Source organism: Mycetomoellerius zeteki, unplaced genomic scaffold, assembly GCF_001594055.1.
Source record: "Mycetomoellerius zeteki isolate Tzet28-1 unplaced genomic scaffold, Tzet1.0 scaffold221, whole genome shotgun sequence".
NCBI lineage: Eukaryota > Metazoa > Arthropoda > Insecta > Hymenoptera > Formicidae > Mycetomoellerius > Mycetomoellerius zeteki.
This window is the reverse complement of record NW_017257184.1, coordinates 1,318,614-1,337,172: the sequence shown is the minus strand read 5'-3', so window position 1 is coordinate 1,337,172 and position 18,559 is coordinate 1,318,614. Positions and strand designations below refer to the sequence as shown.

At 35.1% G+C, this 18,559-nt stretch overlaps 1 protein-coding gene across 4 annotated transcripts in view; it reads right to left on the bottom strand.

The window, feature by feature from the left end:
- The window catches only part of dpr12 (defective proboscis extension response 12), a 214,707-nt gene that overhangs the window by 103,777 nt on the left and 92,371 nt on the right, over window positions 1–18,559 (bottom strand). For all 4 annotated transcript variants that reach the window (XM_018448518.1, XM_018448516.1, XM_018448515.1 and 1 more), the window contains one exon: window positions 522–712. In XM_018448518.1, coding sequence (XP_018304020.1) covers window positions 522–712 — 191 coding nt within the window. The remainder of the gene's footprint in view (window positions 1–521; window positions 713–18,559) is intronic.

Genomic DNA, 18,559 nt, shown 5'->3' with positions numbered 1-18,559 from the left:
TACCTGTTACATTAATATCTTTAATATTAATTAAACATACCTATATAATTAAATATCCGCATTGGTGGATAATTATTTCAAATAAATTAGTTGCATCTTGGAGTACATAAATATATCATAACAGTTTCTTTTGTTTCGTAACTGTCGCGATAATTAAACATATATATATAATTGAATATCCACATCGATGGGTAATTATTTTAAATGTATTATATTTGTTGCATCTTGGAGTATATTAATACATTATAACTTATTCCGCCTTGTAGATGTCACGATAGCTCTACATGCAAATATAAATTTTATGTTACGTTTTTCTTTGTGATGTACAGAAAAGCACAATAAGAACCTCGAGAAGAGAATCGAACCTACCAAAAAGGAACAATAATCATTCCAGAGAAATCAATTCATCGTACTTGAAAGCTTCGATTACGACTCGATTCGCCCATATTCGTTGAAAATCGTCGCTTCTTTTAAGAGTTTCTCGCAACAGCGCAAAGGGTTGCACATAGTTGCTTTCTTACCTCGGCATCGGAAACGGTCCTCTCCGCCAAATTGCGAACTTTGCAGTGCAGGAAGGCAGTGCCGCCCAATTGTACCGTGATATTAGAAACGGTGTTGTTGTCGTTCGCCTCGTTCACTCTCTGCAGTTCGTCGAGATTGCTGAACCAAAGGGCCTTCCAATCCGACGGGATGTTGTAGGGCACGCGTCGATCTAAGAGAAGAAAAATGACCAGCGGGTATAATCACGGTAATTTAATTAAGTCGATTATCTTGGCAAGGGGGAAACTCGACAAACGACGCCGCAATTACAGAGCGAGGCTATCGCCAGCTCCGCCGCCGGCAGCAAACTTTTTTTATCAAGGCGAAGAAAAATAAAAGTTAAAGGCGGTGGAATGATGGGAGAAAACAAACGCGGAACCAAGCCTGAATTCCGCTTGTTTTACCCCGACCCTCCTGAATTAGAAACTACTTTCCACGCTCGGGCCCTTTCTGAATTACCCTTGTTATTAAATTTTTTAAGAAGACGACCTGTGTTCTCGCGTGCTTTGCTCATTTCCTTCGATGTAAATCACCGGGGAAATGTGCCGTACGACTTATGGAGCAGTTTGCACATCGCCATAACGACATCTTGCGATATTATTTGAACAGCGTGTATAGGAATATACGGAAAAAAGTTCTTAAGCCGAATTAGATCCATCTACAATAATTAATTATATTTTTAAAAATTCCTATTTGTTGAAATAAACTAAGTGAGAGAATATAATCTCTAATTAATTCATTTACAAAAATAAAAAGTATCTTCTAGATATATAGAATATCCATAGATAAATGAAAAATAATTTTTTAACTCTATCATTGGGCTTTATTACATTCATATGGCTATAATAAGACCTAAATAAATTACAAATAAGAAAGAAACTAAATATTATCTTTTTAAGTTAGTTTTAAAAGAATTATTAATCATAAAAAGAAATTCCTTAGGATTTATTCTTTTCTTAAACATTATAATGATCTCTAATTTGATATAAAATTAATCTTTTAAATTTTGGAAATTTCTAATAATTTGAATGTAATTTTAGCTTCTTAAAGTTTGCAGTATTGAAAATCGTTATCCTCTGGCGCGTAAACCCCACACATAACAAACAAATAACAATGACCATATAACAATAATCACATAAATGGACATTATTTAATGAGAGTTCATTATTTCCAAAATAATATATTTATTAAAAATCGATTTATTTGTTATTTTTCCATAGCTAAAAAGTTGAATAACATTATAATATATTATATAAAATAATGTATGCCTGGTAAACTATGCAGCGAGTTATCATAAAAATGGTTCATACACACACTTCGTCACAAGTTTTTGTTACATTAAATAAACGTGTTCTTGCTGATTCAAATTTCCTAGTCCCTTTTCATGTACTTTCTATGGCGTATTTTTCAAGCATATATTCTAAGCATAAAGAGCGTTTTTAAATAATAAATTAAAAAGTGTGCCTTATTTAGGCTGGACCTTATTTGGCTCAGGTACTTTATATATTCTAATAAATTTATGGAAAATAAAAATATTATTGATTCATCAAGAATGATTGGTATTGCATCTTGTAATTTAATGTGCGGTTTAAAATGGTTGGCAATGGTTTAAAATTTAATTTTTGCATTAGATGTGTTTGGACTCTTGTGGGCTATTGTTTTTCGCATTCTACGTCCATTTAAAAAATTGCATAACGTGGTTTTATTTACTCGATCGCGGTACGTGATGCGATATCGAAAGCGATAGTATTTTGATTTTGATCTTCCGCATGGTTTAAATAATGCAAGTGCACGCCTCGCCACACCGTTTCAACAGATGAAATTTTCCTACTATTTGTGATACAGCCGACAGAACGAAAGACGCGAAAGAATTTTTTCCTTCATGCGCGCACGCTTTGTTAAAATTTTCATGGATACGACCTATTTCCGGGCAGCGCAGGTGATTTAGGATGTTTGCCCTCGACAGCAGATTACGATTCAAGGAGACTGCGCTGCTGGTGTGGCAAGCTCGAATGTGCCTGCTTCTCGTTCTGACCTCATTTGAATAATCCATGGATACGTAACGGACGTACATGCCTTTTACGCCATGCGAACGCATCGTTCGTATAAAAAAAGAGGAGAAAAAAAGGAAAAAAAAAAGATACGCGTGGTTGGGCGCATACGCGATGCGCTCTCGAAAACGCGACGGTCCATGTCGCATTTGCAAAACTTTATTCATGTTATCCTCGGAATTACTACGGAACGAATCTTTCAACACTCATAGTTTTGCGCCAAAAAGAGGAAATTTCCAAATCAAGTTTCCGTTGGAGAGATTTTTGCGAATTTTATCGAATATAAAATGTGTATCAATTTTTTTCATTATTTAAAGAAAAAAAGAAAAACTTATAAAATTAAATATTAGGGCTGGTATTTACAGTGGGTTCTTATTCAAGACCATGTCTTAAGTAATGTCTTAAGATGTTAATGCTATTCTGTGATTGATTTACGACATCTTAAGGCTGTACTTAAGACAGTCTTAAATATAAGAACTGACTAGGAATACCGATCTAATTATACATCTTTTAAGAAGCATACATGTTCGTACAATGCAGATCACATATAGATTCTATTTTGCCATTATTTTTATCCCATACATAATCGAACATCATATATATTCAATTTTGAATAAAAAAAATTGGAATCTTATTCAGTGTGTTTGAAGAACTAAAAGATTGGATTTTTCCTTAGATTTCTAAATTGGAAAGAGCTTTTTACATAGATCAAATTAACCTAATTTCAGATATTGACATCTTCGACAAGTACTTGTAACAGTTCTAAGTTAGAAATCAGATTTTCGATAAGTCTTGAGTAAGACATCAAGATGTGATAACAAGATATAATGGTCTAAATGAAGTAATTATTAAGACTTATAAAATTACATAATGCCCGTTTTTCTCTTCTTTTTTCTCTTTCCCAAAAGAAAATAGATCTAAAATTATAAATGTGAAAAGTATCGAATTTCAATATGACTCTTTGTTTAATCGAAATTGCAGGCTGCAGGATGAAATGAGAATCTTTCTCATTGTCAGAAGTAATACAAATAAAAGGAATATCTTTTTTATTATTGTGTATGTGTGACCATTTTGTCTTGCGTTACGCATTCTATTGTTGTTCATATATAAAACCGAAAATTTATTATCACGAAATGGTAACAATGCGGTGTAAAATCGCTGCTTTGTTAAGGGGATCCTAAAGCCGTCTGTATTACCGACTAAATTATAATTTTTATAACAAATACTTTTTTCCTCTTTCACAGATTCAAAAATCCTTTTCTAGAATTAAAGTATACACATTAATACGTGTTTGAGAGGTGGAGTTTATGCCGAAAACGATAAAAAATTTTTCTTAAGATTTCAATTTCGAAACTTTTTTGTCGTTTTCGGCATAAATTCCACCTCTCAAACACGTATTAATGTGTATACTTTAATTCTGGAAAAGGATTTTTGAATCTGTGAAAGAGGAAAAAAGTATTTGTTATAAAAATTATAATTTAGTCGGTAATACAGACGGCTTTAGGATCCCCTAAGTGCATTCGGTGAAGTGCGCGCGAAATAAGATATGCCCTGTGATATGTACGTAACGTATCCGTACAAATATCTTTAATTCACGAAAACAGGTATGTTATACGGAGAAAAGTTCAACTCGCATGATCCGTGCGAGGAAGGCATCCATGTTACTACTCTCACGTGGGTCTTCCTTTCACCGGGGGATTCGATTCGGCCGTGGAAAAGTTCGGCATTCTAAACGCCTTGCATCTCGATTCTATCTTGTATATAGGTGTGTGGCGGCAAATCGAGTTCTGGAAGCCTGAAAGTAGCAAGCGCGTGTTTGGCCGCTACTCGTATTCATCAAAGTATCGAGGCGGAACTGGAAATACGAGGGCTTCCACGGATGCCAAATTTCGAAAAGTCTTTTAACCGCTTGTAAAAAGAAACGGCAAATAAACGGGAAATTTAATCTCCGGACGTAAAGTTAGGCGAAGTTAAACGGAAACTTCGTTAAACGCGTTATTTAATGAAATGAGGAGGAAAAATATATTTCCGGAAAAAATATATAAACCACATTGGTAGTTACTTTAAGTCCGAAATTGCTATTTCTCTTGCAAACATGTACATGGTAGCAATCTGACGTTAATCTCGTTTTAAACAACGTATGATGTTTATTTACAGCCTTCCATGTTGTTCTGCATATTGTGTAAGTTACTCAATTTTGCGTGTATTGAATGTTGCACTTGTTTCACGAAGTTTCAACACTTTATTTAACCAGAAGCAACGCGAATTATTTAAATCGAAGCATCAGGTATTCGCTGCTGCGAGTTTCCGTTGTCTAATTTAATGCTGGCAAACATCATTGTATGTGGCATAATGAACGAAAATAATTAATTACAACGCTACGATAATGGAGAATGTACGATTGTTGCGGACTCTGTGTTCAGTATCCATCATGTAATAATCTCTGCGGTAAATTATTAGGTAAATTATGGAATACAGATTTGTATGGGTGTATATGTGCGTCGAGCATTGGAGAATTCACTTTTCGTTTTAAGCACTTCAAAGATTCGAGGCAATGAAAACTGGCTCCATTGCTACGTTATCAATTCACGCCGGATAGAATCTTTCCATTAACCCCAGTACGGATCTAGCGTACGAAGGTTTTACGTACAGTTTACTATTCGCTGGTTAGTTGGATGCTGCACTCCGTAATGGACAGTTCTAAAAAACAAATCTCTAAAATCATTTCTAAAAACAATAGAATCCTATATGTGAAAAAGAAATGTTTTTTGATGTTTGCATTTTGCAATAGAAATTTAGATATTTCTAACATGTTCCTAAATAGTCAGACTACATTGATATTTTACTTCAATATAGTAATTAAATTAATGAGCCAACTTAGTTACTCAACTGAGAATATTTATATATATATATATATATACACAATTTTTTGAAAACAAATTACGTAAATATTTTATAATTTCAAATATTTTGTTTTGTCGTTCTAATATTATTTAATATTAAGTTGACCCATTAATTTAATATTATTATACTGAAGTAAAATGTCAAAATATAGTTTAACAATGAATATGTTGGAAACATCTAAATCACTTTCTATAAGATGCAAATGTCGAAAAACGCTTCTTTGTTTAAATAATTAAGTATATTGAATTAATTGGTGAATTCAAATTTTCTATGCATCCTTAAGGATAGTGAATTGGAGAATCTAAACATAATTGATAACGACTACATAAGTAAATAGACGAAACGCTCTGCATTTACAGCAACATAAAAAAAAGAGTGATAGATCGATAGTAATTTATTCTTATTTCATTTGTTCATTGTATAACAATATTTTATTTGCTCATTGTACGATTGCGCACGACTTGACCTGTCAGTCGGTTATCCATGTTTGAAAGCATAATGGAGGCCTCAAGAAAACAAAGAGGGATGCGCCATGGTAAAAGGGGCAAGTGGGTTGCGTGCACGAATGCATATACGCAGACAGAAGCAATCGGAGCGCCCAAATGCGCGAATTCCAGAAAAACACGTTCGCTCGGTTGCGGACAAAGGATCCGTGCGCGTGCGGCTGAGCGTTTCACGGGCACGCTTTGTGTGCCCTCGCGTTTATTTTATCGAACGTGTAATTTAGCCCTGTTAACTCCGTGCATGTATCTCTCTCTCTCTCTCTCCCCCCTCCTCCCAAACCCCTCTTTGCGGGCGTGACAGCCAAGCTGGGCTTGTTAGTGTTTGGTCGATTTTAGTCGTGTCACCCCAACAAAAATAGAGCACAGAGTCACTGCCCGAAGCCTTATCATATTTTCAACGTAACTCGGAAAAAGCCTTACATATTCTAGAAATAAAATAACAAAAAGGAAACAAAGACAGAAATATTGGTTCAATCTCAGAAAGGTCTGCACTTAGTTTTTCCGTCGTCAGGATTACATCCGGCAGTTGAAATTCAAAATATAGAGTCCACCTGGTGATAGTTTCCTGTTCGTTAGGAAATCAATAAACGGTTTCATGCATCTGACAGAGTATTCTTTTTTTCTTTTGTTTCATGTCGTTCGAATAGTTATATTCCATCAATGTCGACAAAATAAGACGACGAGTGAAACAACGAAGTTGAACGTCGAAAAGGAAAATAAAAAGAGAGAGAGAGAGAGAGAGGGGGGGGGGAGAGAGAGAAAGAGAACGATTGAGTGTGAAGTTGCAACGAGGAACAAAACGAAAATAAAAATAGCAAACTAGAAAACGAGTAGGAGGATCAAAGATAAGGCAAAGGTTTAGTCTCGTCAATCGACGAGGACATAAGAGCACGAAGAGGACAGGTGGAGCGAGAACGTAAAAGGTGACGAATAGAACCTGAGAGAGGCAAAGCGATGTTTCAGACGGCAAGGAGGAGCTGTATATATAACAGCAACCAAAATGCTAGCCTGCATCAGGGCATTACGTCTGCCTATCCGCCGCCTTAAACGTGTAGCTCGGCGCCACCACCTGCATACATACATGTAGTTTGCATAGAAATGGCACATGTCATTCTGCAACGCGGTAGGTCCTTGCTTTATAAAGTAGCGCGCTCCGCGCAGATTACTATTCACTAGCTCTCTCGGCCCATCCTGGCTACGAGGTGACCGTCGAGTATCTGAGAGACAGTGTATTCTTCGAGGCCGTCCGCAGGGCTCTCTTGACCTGGCCTTTATGTTTCGGTCGTTCGCGACGGGTGATTTTCGAAGCGACGTGTTCCGCGTCGTATTCCCGTCACGCGACGTCGCTCAGGTGTTTCGATTTTTCATTCAGCTTGCGCGATTGCAATACGATTGAATTTCTGGATGGATGGCCAGAAATTAGGACGCGTCTCGATTCCGCATCTCGAGATGACAACGAGTATTTGTTTGACAATTTAAGGAGGAATTGATTGGAATAATAAGTTCGTTTGCATGATTAAGTTGATTTTTTTTAATTAGCGATGAACTCGCTTTTTTATCAACGGAAAATGTTCGAGGGATTACGCATTATACGTTCACATAAATTGCAAATTTGTTCATAGTTATATTAAATAATTTTAATAAATTTGATAAAATAATTCTAATAAAAATAATTTATTTTGATAAGATAAATAACAAAAAAAAGTCAATTATACTTTTGAAGTTTTCTTCTTTTGTGTCATCCAATAATTGGATGCGTTATAAATGTTCGCTTAAAGCATCGAAAATCTATAGTTTACGTTACGTATACTACAGATTTTCAGTGTTTGCAATAAATAACGGAATGTAGCCATTAAATGTGATATATCAAGATAATAGGCATCTTTAAAGAACTATATTTGCTTCAGTTGTAATCCGATACATTCTTTCCGACGTGTAAAATATGTAGACGTGACAACGCACTTTAGAAAGATATTTTCTCGGGTCTTCTCTTCTTCAGTTCAAAGGTGTGACGAATAAGATAGCTGAAGAAAAATGCGATGTTCTTGTTGAAGCATACGGCGTATGAAAAAGACCCGTCTGTAGAAGACGCGGTGTATACGTGTCTATGTTTTTCATTCGCCCACGCGATTGCGTTTGAGGATGAATGAGGCATATAAAACACACAGTAGATACGGGCTGTTCTGGTCAGACTAAGTGGAAGTGATTTACCACCGTTGCAAACCAATAAATTAGACATTTTTTTGAAATTGTGACCGACGATAGCGGTTCTTCCGGGTAATTTTAGAATATCAAAGCCGTTATTTCAAGAGCTATATTACTTTCCCTCTTCGAAATTGGCTATTGCTTTGCGTGTTATGCCAACTTTTAGTTCAGTATTTTGTAAGAGTCTGCATCCGACGACTTTCATGATTTGTACATTACACGTTATTGTACGATTGGATTCGAGTACGATATTTAACAGTTATATATTTGGCGCTATAATAAATACAAATGTTTATGAGAAAAGTTGAGCTGTCAGCTGATACTTAAACAATATCCTATAATGAGACAAATGTTCTAGTTAAACAAATTAGATGAGGTCAAACAGAATTTCTGGTCATCATAACTATTTTCTGGTTATCATAATCTCAGCAATGCCATTTTGGTTGGACCTTTTCGATGGTTTAACCAGAACATTTTTCTCTGTGTAAATAATTCGCGCGGAATATACGGACTTTCGAAAGTACTTCTTGACAACGTTTTCTACTTATGGAAGAAAAGTATTTATCTTTGAACGGAAATTTTAAACAAAGACCTCAGTGTGGTGAACTGCGTTCAACTTTCAATGACGCACTATGTAGTTTACTCAAGTGTAAATGTATGTCACAAGTCGGTGATTGTCGCAGTATCTTCTTACGTGAAAAATTCATTGTTCGGATAAACAGTGGTGTTTTCGACAACGTGCATAAAACGTTTTAATGAACGTTACGTAATATATGCGAATGAAAACCTACGGCCATTGAATTGGTAATACATGCTAATGAATTTTCTCCGACATGTACTTTGGTCGAGAAAAATCACCATTTGGGGCAAATTGTTTCGTCGTTCGATGAGCGAGAAATTTTTTTCCCCGTTACCACAATCGACGTAGAAACCTGGTGATTAAGACACAAGTCGCTGTTGTGTCCGCACAATTATTTCGCTTGTCGATGCAAACAAAAGAAAAGGAAAGAAAAGAATTTACTGTAAAACTGGACAATGTTTTCGTTGCGCGTTCGTAAATTTAATGAATTCAAATATACCGCATTTATATGACAAATTTTATCGTATTGTTACGTACAATTACAATATTGTCATGCTGTTGTACGTATCCTCAATCAAACAATGCGTATTTATAAACATTTATCGAATAAATGAGTTCCATGGAACTTCCTTTTTAAATCTTTTACTTCTTTAGCGACAGAATTATAAACCGTTACACTACACTTTGCTATAATTTTAAAATCATTTATTTAAAAACTAATATATATGTATAAAAACGTATTATTCGTCCCAATGTTTTACCTTTATATTTTGTTTTATTAATTTATTACTTATATTAAATTTATGTAAATTTTCTAATTATTTGGTTAACAATAAGAATAATTAAATCGAATTAAAACTGTCATGAATATTTATATATTATATATTATATTTAATAAATGATTAATTAGTTCTCATCTAATTTTGAGCTCATTTCATACGGCCTGTTTCCTTCTCATTCTATAGTAAAATGAGCGGAATTTATTATTAATTTATTATATTAGCGATTATCTTATAAGTGCATCTGGTATTATTTAATATTCCTTTACTTTCTTATCAGACAACGTAGGTGAATGTTCATTAATGCTGTGGCGCATGGACTGCAAAGCAAGCGTGCCGTCGGATAACCGCAACAATGCGCGCGCGGGCGTATTACTCGGTCCTTTCGTTATGCGGTCGTGCACCCATCGACTCTGCGGCACATATAGCTAGCTTTTATACATCAGATAATCTTATGGGTAAGCTATCAACCCTTATGTTGGAAAGTAGGTGAGTCAAAGCTAATAAAGCGAATTGAACGCGAATGCTTTCCCTTGGCTATAATTACAGAGGCGCGAAAATGAATGCGAAGTAAAATGTATTAACAATCATTGCAAGTTGAAAGTTTCGTTTTGTATTCTATTCGTATATTGTACTATACGAAAGTATTGTATTTCTTCCTTATTATTCCTTAAAGAAATATTCATGTATATGATACGCAGAAAAGAACAATTTTGTTGAAGTATTTAAAAATTTAGGTAGATACAGATCAGAAAACAATTTCGTGAAATTATCAAAGTAATTACGTAAGGAACTCAAGCATGACGAGCAATGTAAAAAGTTTTAACATTATAGCAATCAGTTTGAGCGTCACACATAACTATTTTGATGATTTAACGAAATTATTTTCAGACTTGATCTATCTAAATTTTTAGATATTCAAAACTGTTGTTTCCGTATGTGTTACCTTTATTTAACTTCAATGAATGTTATTTTATTATGCGTTTAATGTAACGCATAAATGTCAAATTATCAATTTGAAGATTATCATTATGCGAGAACAACTAATAAAAAATAAAAAATTTCTTTATTAGGAATAAAGTAATAGATTCTCGCTAAGAAATTTATTATTACTAATTGACTAATTAATTAAACATTATCGCGCTTGAAACATCAACGGATGCGAAAGTTACGAAGCTGATCAGAGTAAAAACATCGTAAGCACGTAACGCAATCCTTAATGGATTATTGTTAAGCAGCTTCCATAGTTTTCGAGGCACAGGAAAGTTGATCTTTTAGTTACGGTCGTCGAGTAAATGAGACTACGAGCAGACAAGCATACTCTTAATTAAGGAGTCGACGACGCAATAATGAATACTTGTAAATGCGAGTGTCGGTTACAAGTATTCCTCCACAACTGCACTCATGCAAATTATAAATCGCGCGCTCTCGTAACGAACGTTATGATAATCCTACCTTTTTTCTCTTTTATCCTGCTAATGGTATTATAAATATCGCGCGAACGATGATTTACCGCGAATAACGTTAACTATATAAGCAGTCACGCCGTTTCGCGAATACAGGTATATAATTATACGCGACGCCATGATAACGAGCAATTGAAGCGCGATAATATTATGAAGCCTACGAACGGCCAGGATTGTTTTACAATGCTTATTGAATTTGACGATCGGTCTTTTAATATCTCGCCAGCGAGCGACAGCGCACTCTGAGAGAAAAATACGAGGTAGACTTCGGAAAAAAAAACGGTGAAATAGATGGATAAGCGCTCACCAGTTATGTGGAAATTAAATTCCCTGCGCGTATTATCGCCCGCGCCTGTCTGGGCTATCTGATTTTTCAAGTATCATTTATTTTTCGCACGACAAGCGAGTAAATAACGATTCCTGTTTATCCTACGGCGAATCGAAATCAATGAAATTCGTATCGTTCGCACGGTGTAATTCCGTAAATGGAGATACATAAGTAAAACGGGAATAATAGCCGAACATTTAAATGTTCGAGTTGTGGTAGTGCGAAAAAGATTCGAGCATTACTACTTTTTTGTATTTAAAATAGCAATGGTTTTAATAATTTCTCCACTGTATCTATCAATGTTTATGTGAGCTTTGACATTTCAAATCGCGATATGAATGGAAGATTTATCGGATATTAATACTTTTCGCTTTGATGTAGCAGTGGTTTTAATAATTTTTCAATTTAGCGCAACATTCGAGATTCGACATTTTCGTATCTCTGTTCATCAAAATAAGCATTACGTCAAATTGATAATGCTTTTAATTTAAAGTAAGCGCATCATTTCTCTATCATCGCGTCATCACTTAATGATAATGTGAGAAACGTTATTAAATTGATTAACTGAGCTCCCCAGATTTAATTAGGAATTTTTCCAACGGATTGACGATCTTTCTCTGTCCGACTTAGCAAGAGTAGATGACGTAGCGTGATCCATTAGACGTTAAAAGTAATGAATAGTAATGAGATTCGGCTAAAGCTGTAGAAAAGCAGACAAGACGACTCAAGCAATGTGATTTCACATTGCGTGCATATTTTTGACTCTGCCATAAAAATGTTGTCATAAAAATGAAATCTCAAAATTTAAATTTAATTACAATAAATTAACATTTAATTAGAAAGCACTGCATACCTGTTAAATATTAATTCACAATAATTTTATAATAAAACTTCATCAATTATTTCTTCTTATATCTCTAATTATGGCAGAATTATGAGAAGAAGGAACAGGGCAATGAAATACTAAAATATTACTACTCTCGTGAGGAAAGAAATCAGTGTTTACTACATGTTTCAAAATGTTTGTCAAAAAACGATATATTGCACGCTATGGGAAATATCCCAGTACACGAAACTGTATTTATTAGTGTGGGACAAGAACTTGCGGTGTTTGTTGAGACGACACTGAAGAAAGAAGACTTCGACATGGCGACGCGAAACTTCATCCGCGAGACTTCTTCACCAAGACGAGCACGAGCACGCGAGAAGAGTGAAGGTGTACGAGAAGTTATACAAGAGAATGGAATAACAGGAATTCGAGGGCCAGAAAGATGAAGTTGAAAGTTAGAGCGAGTTAAGGTACAGAGGGAATATACAAATGAAAAAAGAAATATAGATAGGGAAAAAACCAAGGCTGACGTGCACAAAAAGAAAATAAGAGGGAGAAGAGTTGTCTCTGTTCGAAAGAGAAAGATAACAGAGATAGTGGACAACGAGCGGACAAGCGAGAAAGCATGCCGAGACGTAAGATGAGCGGTAAGAGAAAGGTGTGCGTGGGTGGTGGTCGAGGAAATACAGCACGAGGAGCACTTGAGACTGAACTTTGTGTGCTTTTGAATGCGGGGCATAAGCTACCTGTCTTTTGTTTCCGCAAGACAATGCGGGAGCTTACACAAGGTCGGGGGAGAGCGATGAGGGGGGGAAGGTTGTAGAACAGACTCTTTTTTTCTGCTTCGCCTAGTTTAGCTGGATGGACTTGTATTCTTTTCCCACGAGCTCTCGAGTACTCTCGATATGCGCAGCTACTTTTCAGAAAGAAGACGCACAAGCCACACTTCTTGTGCGATCAAAGAGCTTTTTTTTGAAACTCATCCCTTTACATCAAGTAACTTCCATGTTATTGTCTTGTCGCAGATGAGACTCTGCGCTTATATTATACATTATTATGTTTTAAGCATATTGAAATTGCAAGTTTTGCTGAATGTCAATTTCTTTTTTTGATGTACAATAAACTCGTCGTTGGTCATTTTGTTTATTTGATTTTACCTTACCTGAGCTAATATTTTTGTTAAATCTAAAAACCTCGTAAAAGTTTTGTCCTTTCTTATTTCTCTTTGTAATAGTCTTTTAAATTTGTTTCTAACTTCTGAGATTTCCATTGGGACACGATACGTAAGACGCTGTAACGTTGCAAAAATAAATGTAAGTAAAATATTTATGGTTTTATTTTAGGGTAAAACAAATTAAAATATATACATAGGTATATAATGTTAGCAATAGGTCAAATAATTTTTATTATTTATGTTATAATTTATTTACGTGAAAAATATGAAAAACGTAAAGAATATGATAATGATATATATTAAAGAGTCTCACATATATTAATAAATTTTGCTTTATAAATTATAAAAAGATTTATAAAATTCAAGATTTACGCGTCTCAAAGATATAATATAAAGTTATATTGGAAATTTTATATGTCGATAGTCATCGACGTCTCTTAAGCTATTCTCTTGACATCGTTATGTGCAAAGACAGATAATCAAAATAATAAGCATGAAGACGAAACGGAGAGTCAGAAGGGCCATGCAAAGCGTATGCTTACCGGCGCTTTAATTGGGATAACAACTTGCATCAAACGTCGACGAGGCTTTGCGTTGTCAGGAAGCGCGATAAATACGGGGAGTGAAATGCTCGTGATTACGTAGTCGAGTGATGCCAGCCGGCTCTCCGTCACAAGCGACCATCAAATCCTCTTTTAGACAGTAAAGTAGTAAATCCTCTTTAATAACGTGTATACTCGTGCTCGCCGTGGCGACTAGACACGAAGGAGTACGGCTAACGAAAATGGGCATAGTCTTGCCGGAATGTATAATTACGTTCACGTAATTGCGGCCGTTTCCGGTCTACGAAAAAGCATTTCCTCTCTTGTTTGAAACGGCAGTTTTGTCTACAATGAGCAGCGAATACATAAAGGCAGAGGTCACATGTGCCAATTAATAATTCAAATGAAGTTCACGTGAGGTGAACGAGAAAAAAATGGGGACACGAGCTATTACTTTTACATTTTTTCTTAATTAACGCGGTGAAAATGATGCGAAAAATTTCAATTATTCATTCATGATGAAATTATAAATTAATGGATAATTTTTAATAAAAATAATTTTCCAATTTTGTACAACAATGCGCGATAACTGAAATAACAATAGTGATTTCAAATTTCATATATCAAAAGCATCGCGTAATTTACATGGCACGTACTAAATGTATTTATTACTAAATGTATTTTATAGAATTTTAAATTTTACAAAAAAAAAAACATTCACTTTCGTTTCGTCCGATCGTTCGATTGCGTGCCACAAAAGTTTGAATTTTAACTTGAATTTACTCAACGGTTGTGCGTGCTGTTCGCAAATCCAGTTTTTTCCATCAATAGGCAGCTACATTCTGTATTTTATTTCGAAATATATGCGCATCTAGAATGAAAGAAAAAATTCCAAAAAGGATTTTTCACGTCTGAGGGTCGTTACTGAAATAATCCACGGATCAATAACGAGTATATGTCGTTTCGCAGGTAGAATATTTTCGTATCTATATTTTACATTCGGTATTTTGAAGTCTAAACATGGTAGACGGAAAATACGAGGAATGCAATACAAATGGATTAAACATGCTCACTGCCTCCGTGCATGAGCGACGCTATTTGCGAGAGCAGTCCTCAAAGAGAAATTAAAGAAATTTTAATCTTAACTTTTGCAATATGTACAGAGCAAATATGATTTACATCTTAATGTATAGAAGCAGATTTAGATAGCTTTGCTATTTTGTTACATGAGTGTATGTGCTTTTATTACGGTTTTAATAAAGTATTATATATATATATATGTATAAAATCTGAAGAATCGTAAAAATAAAATATTTCATGATAATAATATATGAGATATCATTAGAATATAGAACGTCATTATTATGTATGCAGTGTAATTTCATTATTAAGAAATACTTCAAATTTTGCTCATTATTTTCATTACACTAACTAAAAAATATATCTACTGAAATAAAAACGGATATATATATATATATATAACTTTAATAAAAATAATCAGTATATAAATAATAAAGGAATTCTACTAAATCAGTAGATATCATTAATGTTAAAAAAATTTATGTAGTACTTATCTTTTTATAGACACATTTTCGCAAGTATTGTACTTCACGCAATTCACAATAGTTTCACATCAATTCGCAACATAAAGCAATATATCATTTTAATACTTTTTTTATATATTTACAAAGTAAGATTTAGAAAGTTCACGATTGTGATTAGTCCCGTGAGAACAAAATCGCTAGAGGCGTCTGTGTGCCTAAAGAACGTAGCAGAGACAGGATAAACGATGGAGCACCGCAATAAATCATACTAGCATTTTTCAATACCGGGCGACCGTGTTGACTGAGCTTAAGGCGGAGTGTCCTACTTGCATTCTCGCCATCTCGGTTTCCCATGACACGCGGCGTAAAAGATACTTCAGGGATGTAAATATACTGTGTGACAGCGCAGTTTCAATATATCGCGCAATGGCTTTATTTCGGTATTACCATCAGACTCACTCATTTATCTTGTGATAAAAGTTGGTACGCAACTTCAGTATACAAGGAGATATTATTTCGATATATTACTTTGAGCAGAGAAAACCCTTGAAAATGTAAAATTTCCGTGCAGATCCGATCTGAATCACTCTTCGATTATAATAACAATAAAGCGCACAATGCATAAAGCGCAATCTTAAAGTAACGCCTTTTACGACACGCGATATACCGAAAATGTTCTTCGTGCATATAATCGCTTTAGCCGTTCGGCCTTCGAGAGTTTTCCATAGTGTGTGAAAAATGTGTGCCCCGCACAATCCTGATTTAAAATCCGATTCTGTATAAAGTAGTATTTGTGAATATTCAAGCCGCGTGTTATGATAAGCAACCGTGCGTGTCTTTCATGCGTCCCGTATGCTGCCTGCTTATTCGACTGACAGAGGGAAAGCAGAAACGTTCGCTTAGAAATGGCTGCCAATATTCCCTAAGCTTTCGCAAAGAAATTGGTCTCCCGAGAGATCGTCGTTTCTTCGGCCGTACGTTACATATCGTCGAGTTTACGATTATACCCATCGGCTATCAGGACTCCATTCTAAGCCTTGAGGGTTCCGCCACCCAGTAGGTAGCCAGGGTAACTGCTGGACCCGCCGGCAACGTTATTAAGCCGGTCAATATACGTGCGACCGTTATACGGTACGCCATATTTCGTCTTTACCGTATATAATATACCAGGGGCCATTGCCTGCAGTACAGAAAAAGAATTCACCGATATAGCGGTCAGCGCGTTGAGCTACACGTCACGGCCAGATTATTACGAACGCGGCTAAAAAGCGTGACACGCTCGCGAAAATGGAATTGTGAAACGCGTAATTTTATTTTTTCTGATGCCGAAATATCACGCTGCAAATAGAATGATATTGCGATGTCGTTGCACGGTGTTACAGAATGTTACAAAGACTAATTGGACACGTAACGATGCAAGTTAATGAAACGTACGTGTGATTGAACTATAAAAGAAGTTACAGTTTTCATAATTTCTATAAACTTCCATTGTCCACGGTATGGGAATAAAAATTTTCTTTACAGATTTAAGTGAAAAATATGTTTTTAACGATAGTTGTAAACTTCATTGCATATGCTAGAAAATAATCTGGTACATGCGAAGATAACGAGATTTTTTCCACGTTTTATACGAAGCTGTAAACACTATCCATGTAGGTAAATATTATATTTCTCCGTAATCACTAGTGCAAAAACTAGTGTATTTTCCTTTGAAATTTTATGTTCAAACTTGGGTAATTAGAATAAAGCCCTAGCGTCCTATCGCTCATCTTTTGTAGGAAATCTGGCGCGTTCACGACAAAACGAGTTACAAATTGCATCGCCTTTCTCCTCAGACCGTTGATTTATAACTCTACGAACTGCAATCCTCCGAATTACATGTACGATTGTGGAGCAACCTGTAAGCATATGCGACTATAAAATTTCACCCGTGGGATTATGGTTGCGACTTTTCTCTCGGCACGAAATCACGAACGTATAGATATCATGATAAATAATCCTAAGGCAAATAAAATTTATTTTACGAGTATCTTCTTGTACGGTCGACTTTATGATGGCATATAAACCAGTTCCTAAAGAACAGATCAGCATCTGGTTGCGCGCTACTGAACCTTAGAAAGAACGTTTCAAAGAAAGAAGTTTATACCATTTCAAATCATTTTATATATAATGCTTATTTATAAAGTCAAATATACATACGGTAACTCCGGAATATACACCGCACCTATCAAAAACTTAATTTATTAAAAGTATTATTTACTATGTTTAAAATAAACGAACTATATTAGTAAAAACTTTGTACTGTCTACTATACTTCGAAAAAAATATTAGAAATCCGAAATATTTATAATATTTTTCGTATTAAAAAATAAACTTTTTGAAACCCTTGGATTTTTGCTATTCTATATCCCATAGGGGTGGGATATATTTGCCGGAGTTACTCTATGTATATTTTATCAAGTAATGAGCTAATGCAAATGTATTTCTCGTTTGTCTTTTATGTCGTAGTAAGAATCAACGCGCATTAACATCGTTCGATAATTATATTAAAGCTCTGATTGTTATCTAATTTAACAGAAGAATTTAATTAACGTACTAGTATATCCATCTTAAATAATTGAACGATTCTAAATACAACGTATGTTAAGTGTATTCGGTAAATATTTGTCAAGTCAAAATAAATGATGCATCCTTTTCGCAATCATCACACGATAACGCTTATATGTATAAATAAAATTTATCACGTGAGTACGTTTGCATTTGTCAAATATTTGATGAATGAACACGTTGTTCGTTGCCAAATTCATCCATACTTGGCAAACACTGATCGCAAGCATCAGCATTGTTTGGAATTCATTTAAGATAAGCCCATTTAAGATAGGATAAGTGCAAGCTAAATCCGTCATGTTGTGACGAGGAGAAGCCGACGCCGTAAATTCATGCGCTCGCTTACCTGTATCGCCGTAGATTTTTTCTGTATACGGAATTACGACCAACGTATATTTTATCAAGTAACGCGCGGCGGTGGGCGAGAGGGTTTCTATGCATTTTTCATAGTCATTTGGATATATGCGCGATATTAAACGACACAGAATTTACGACGGTATAAATGCC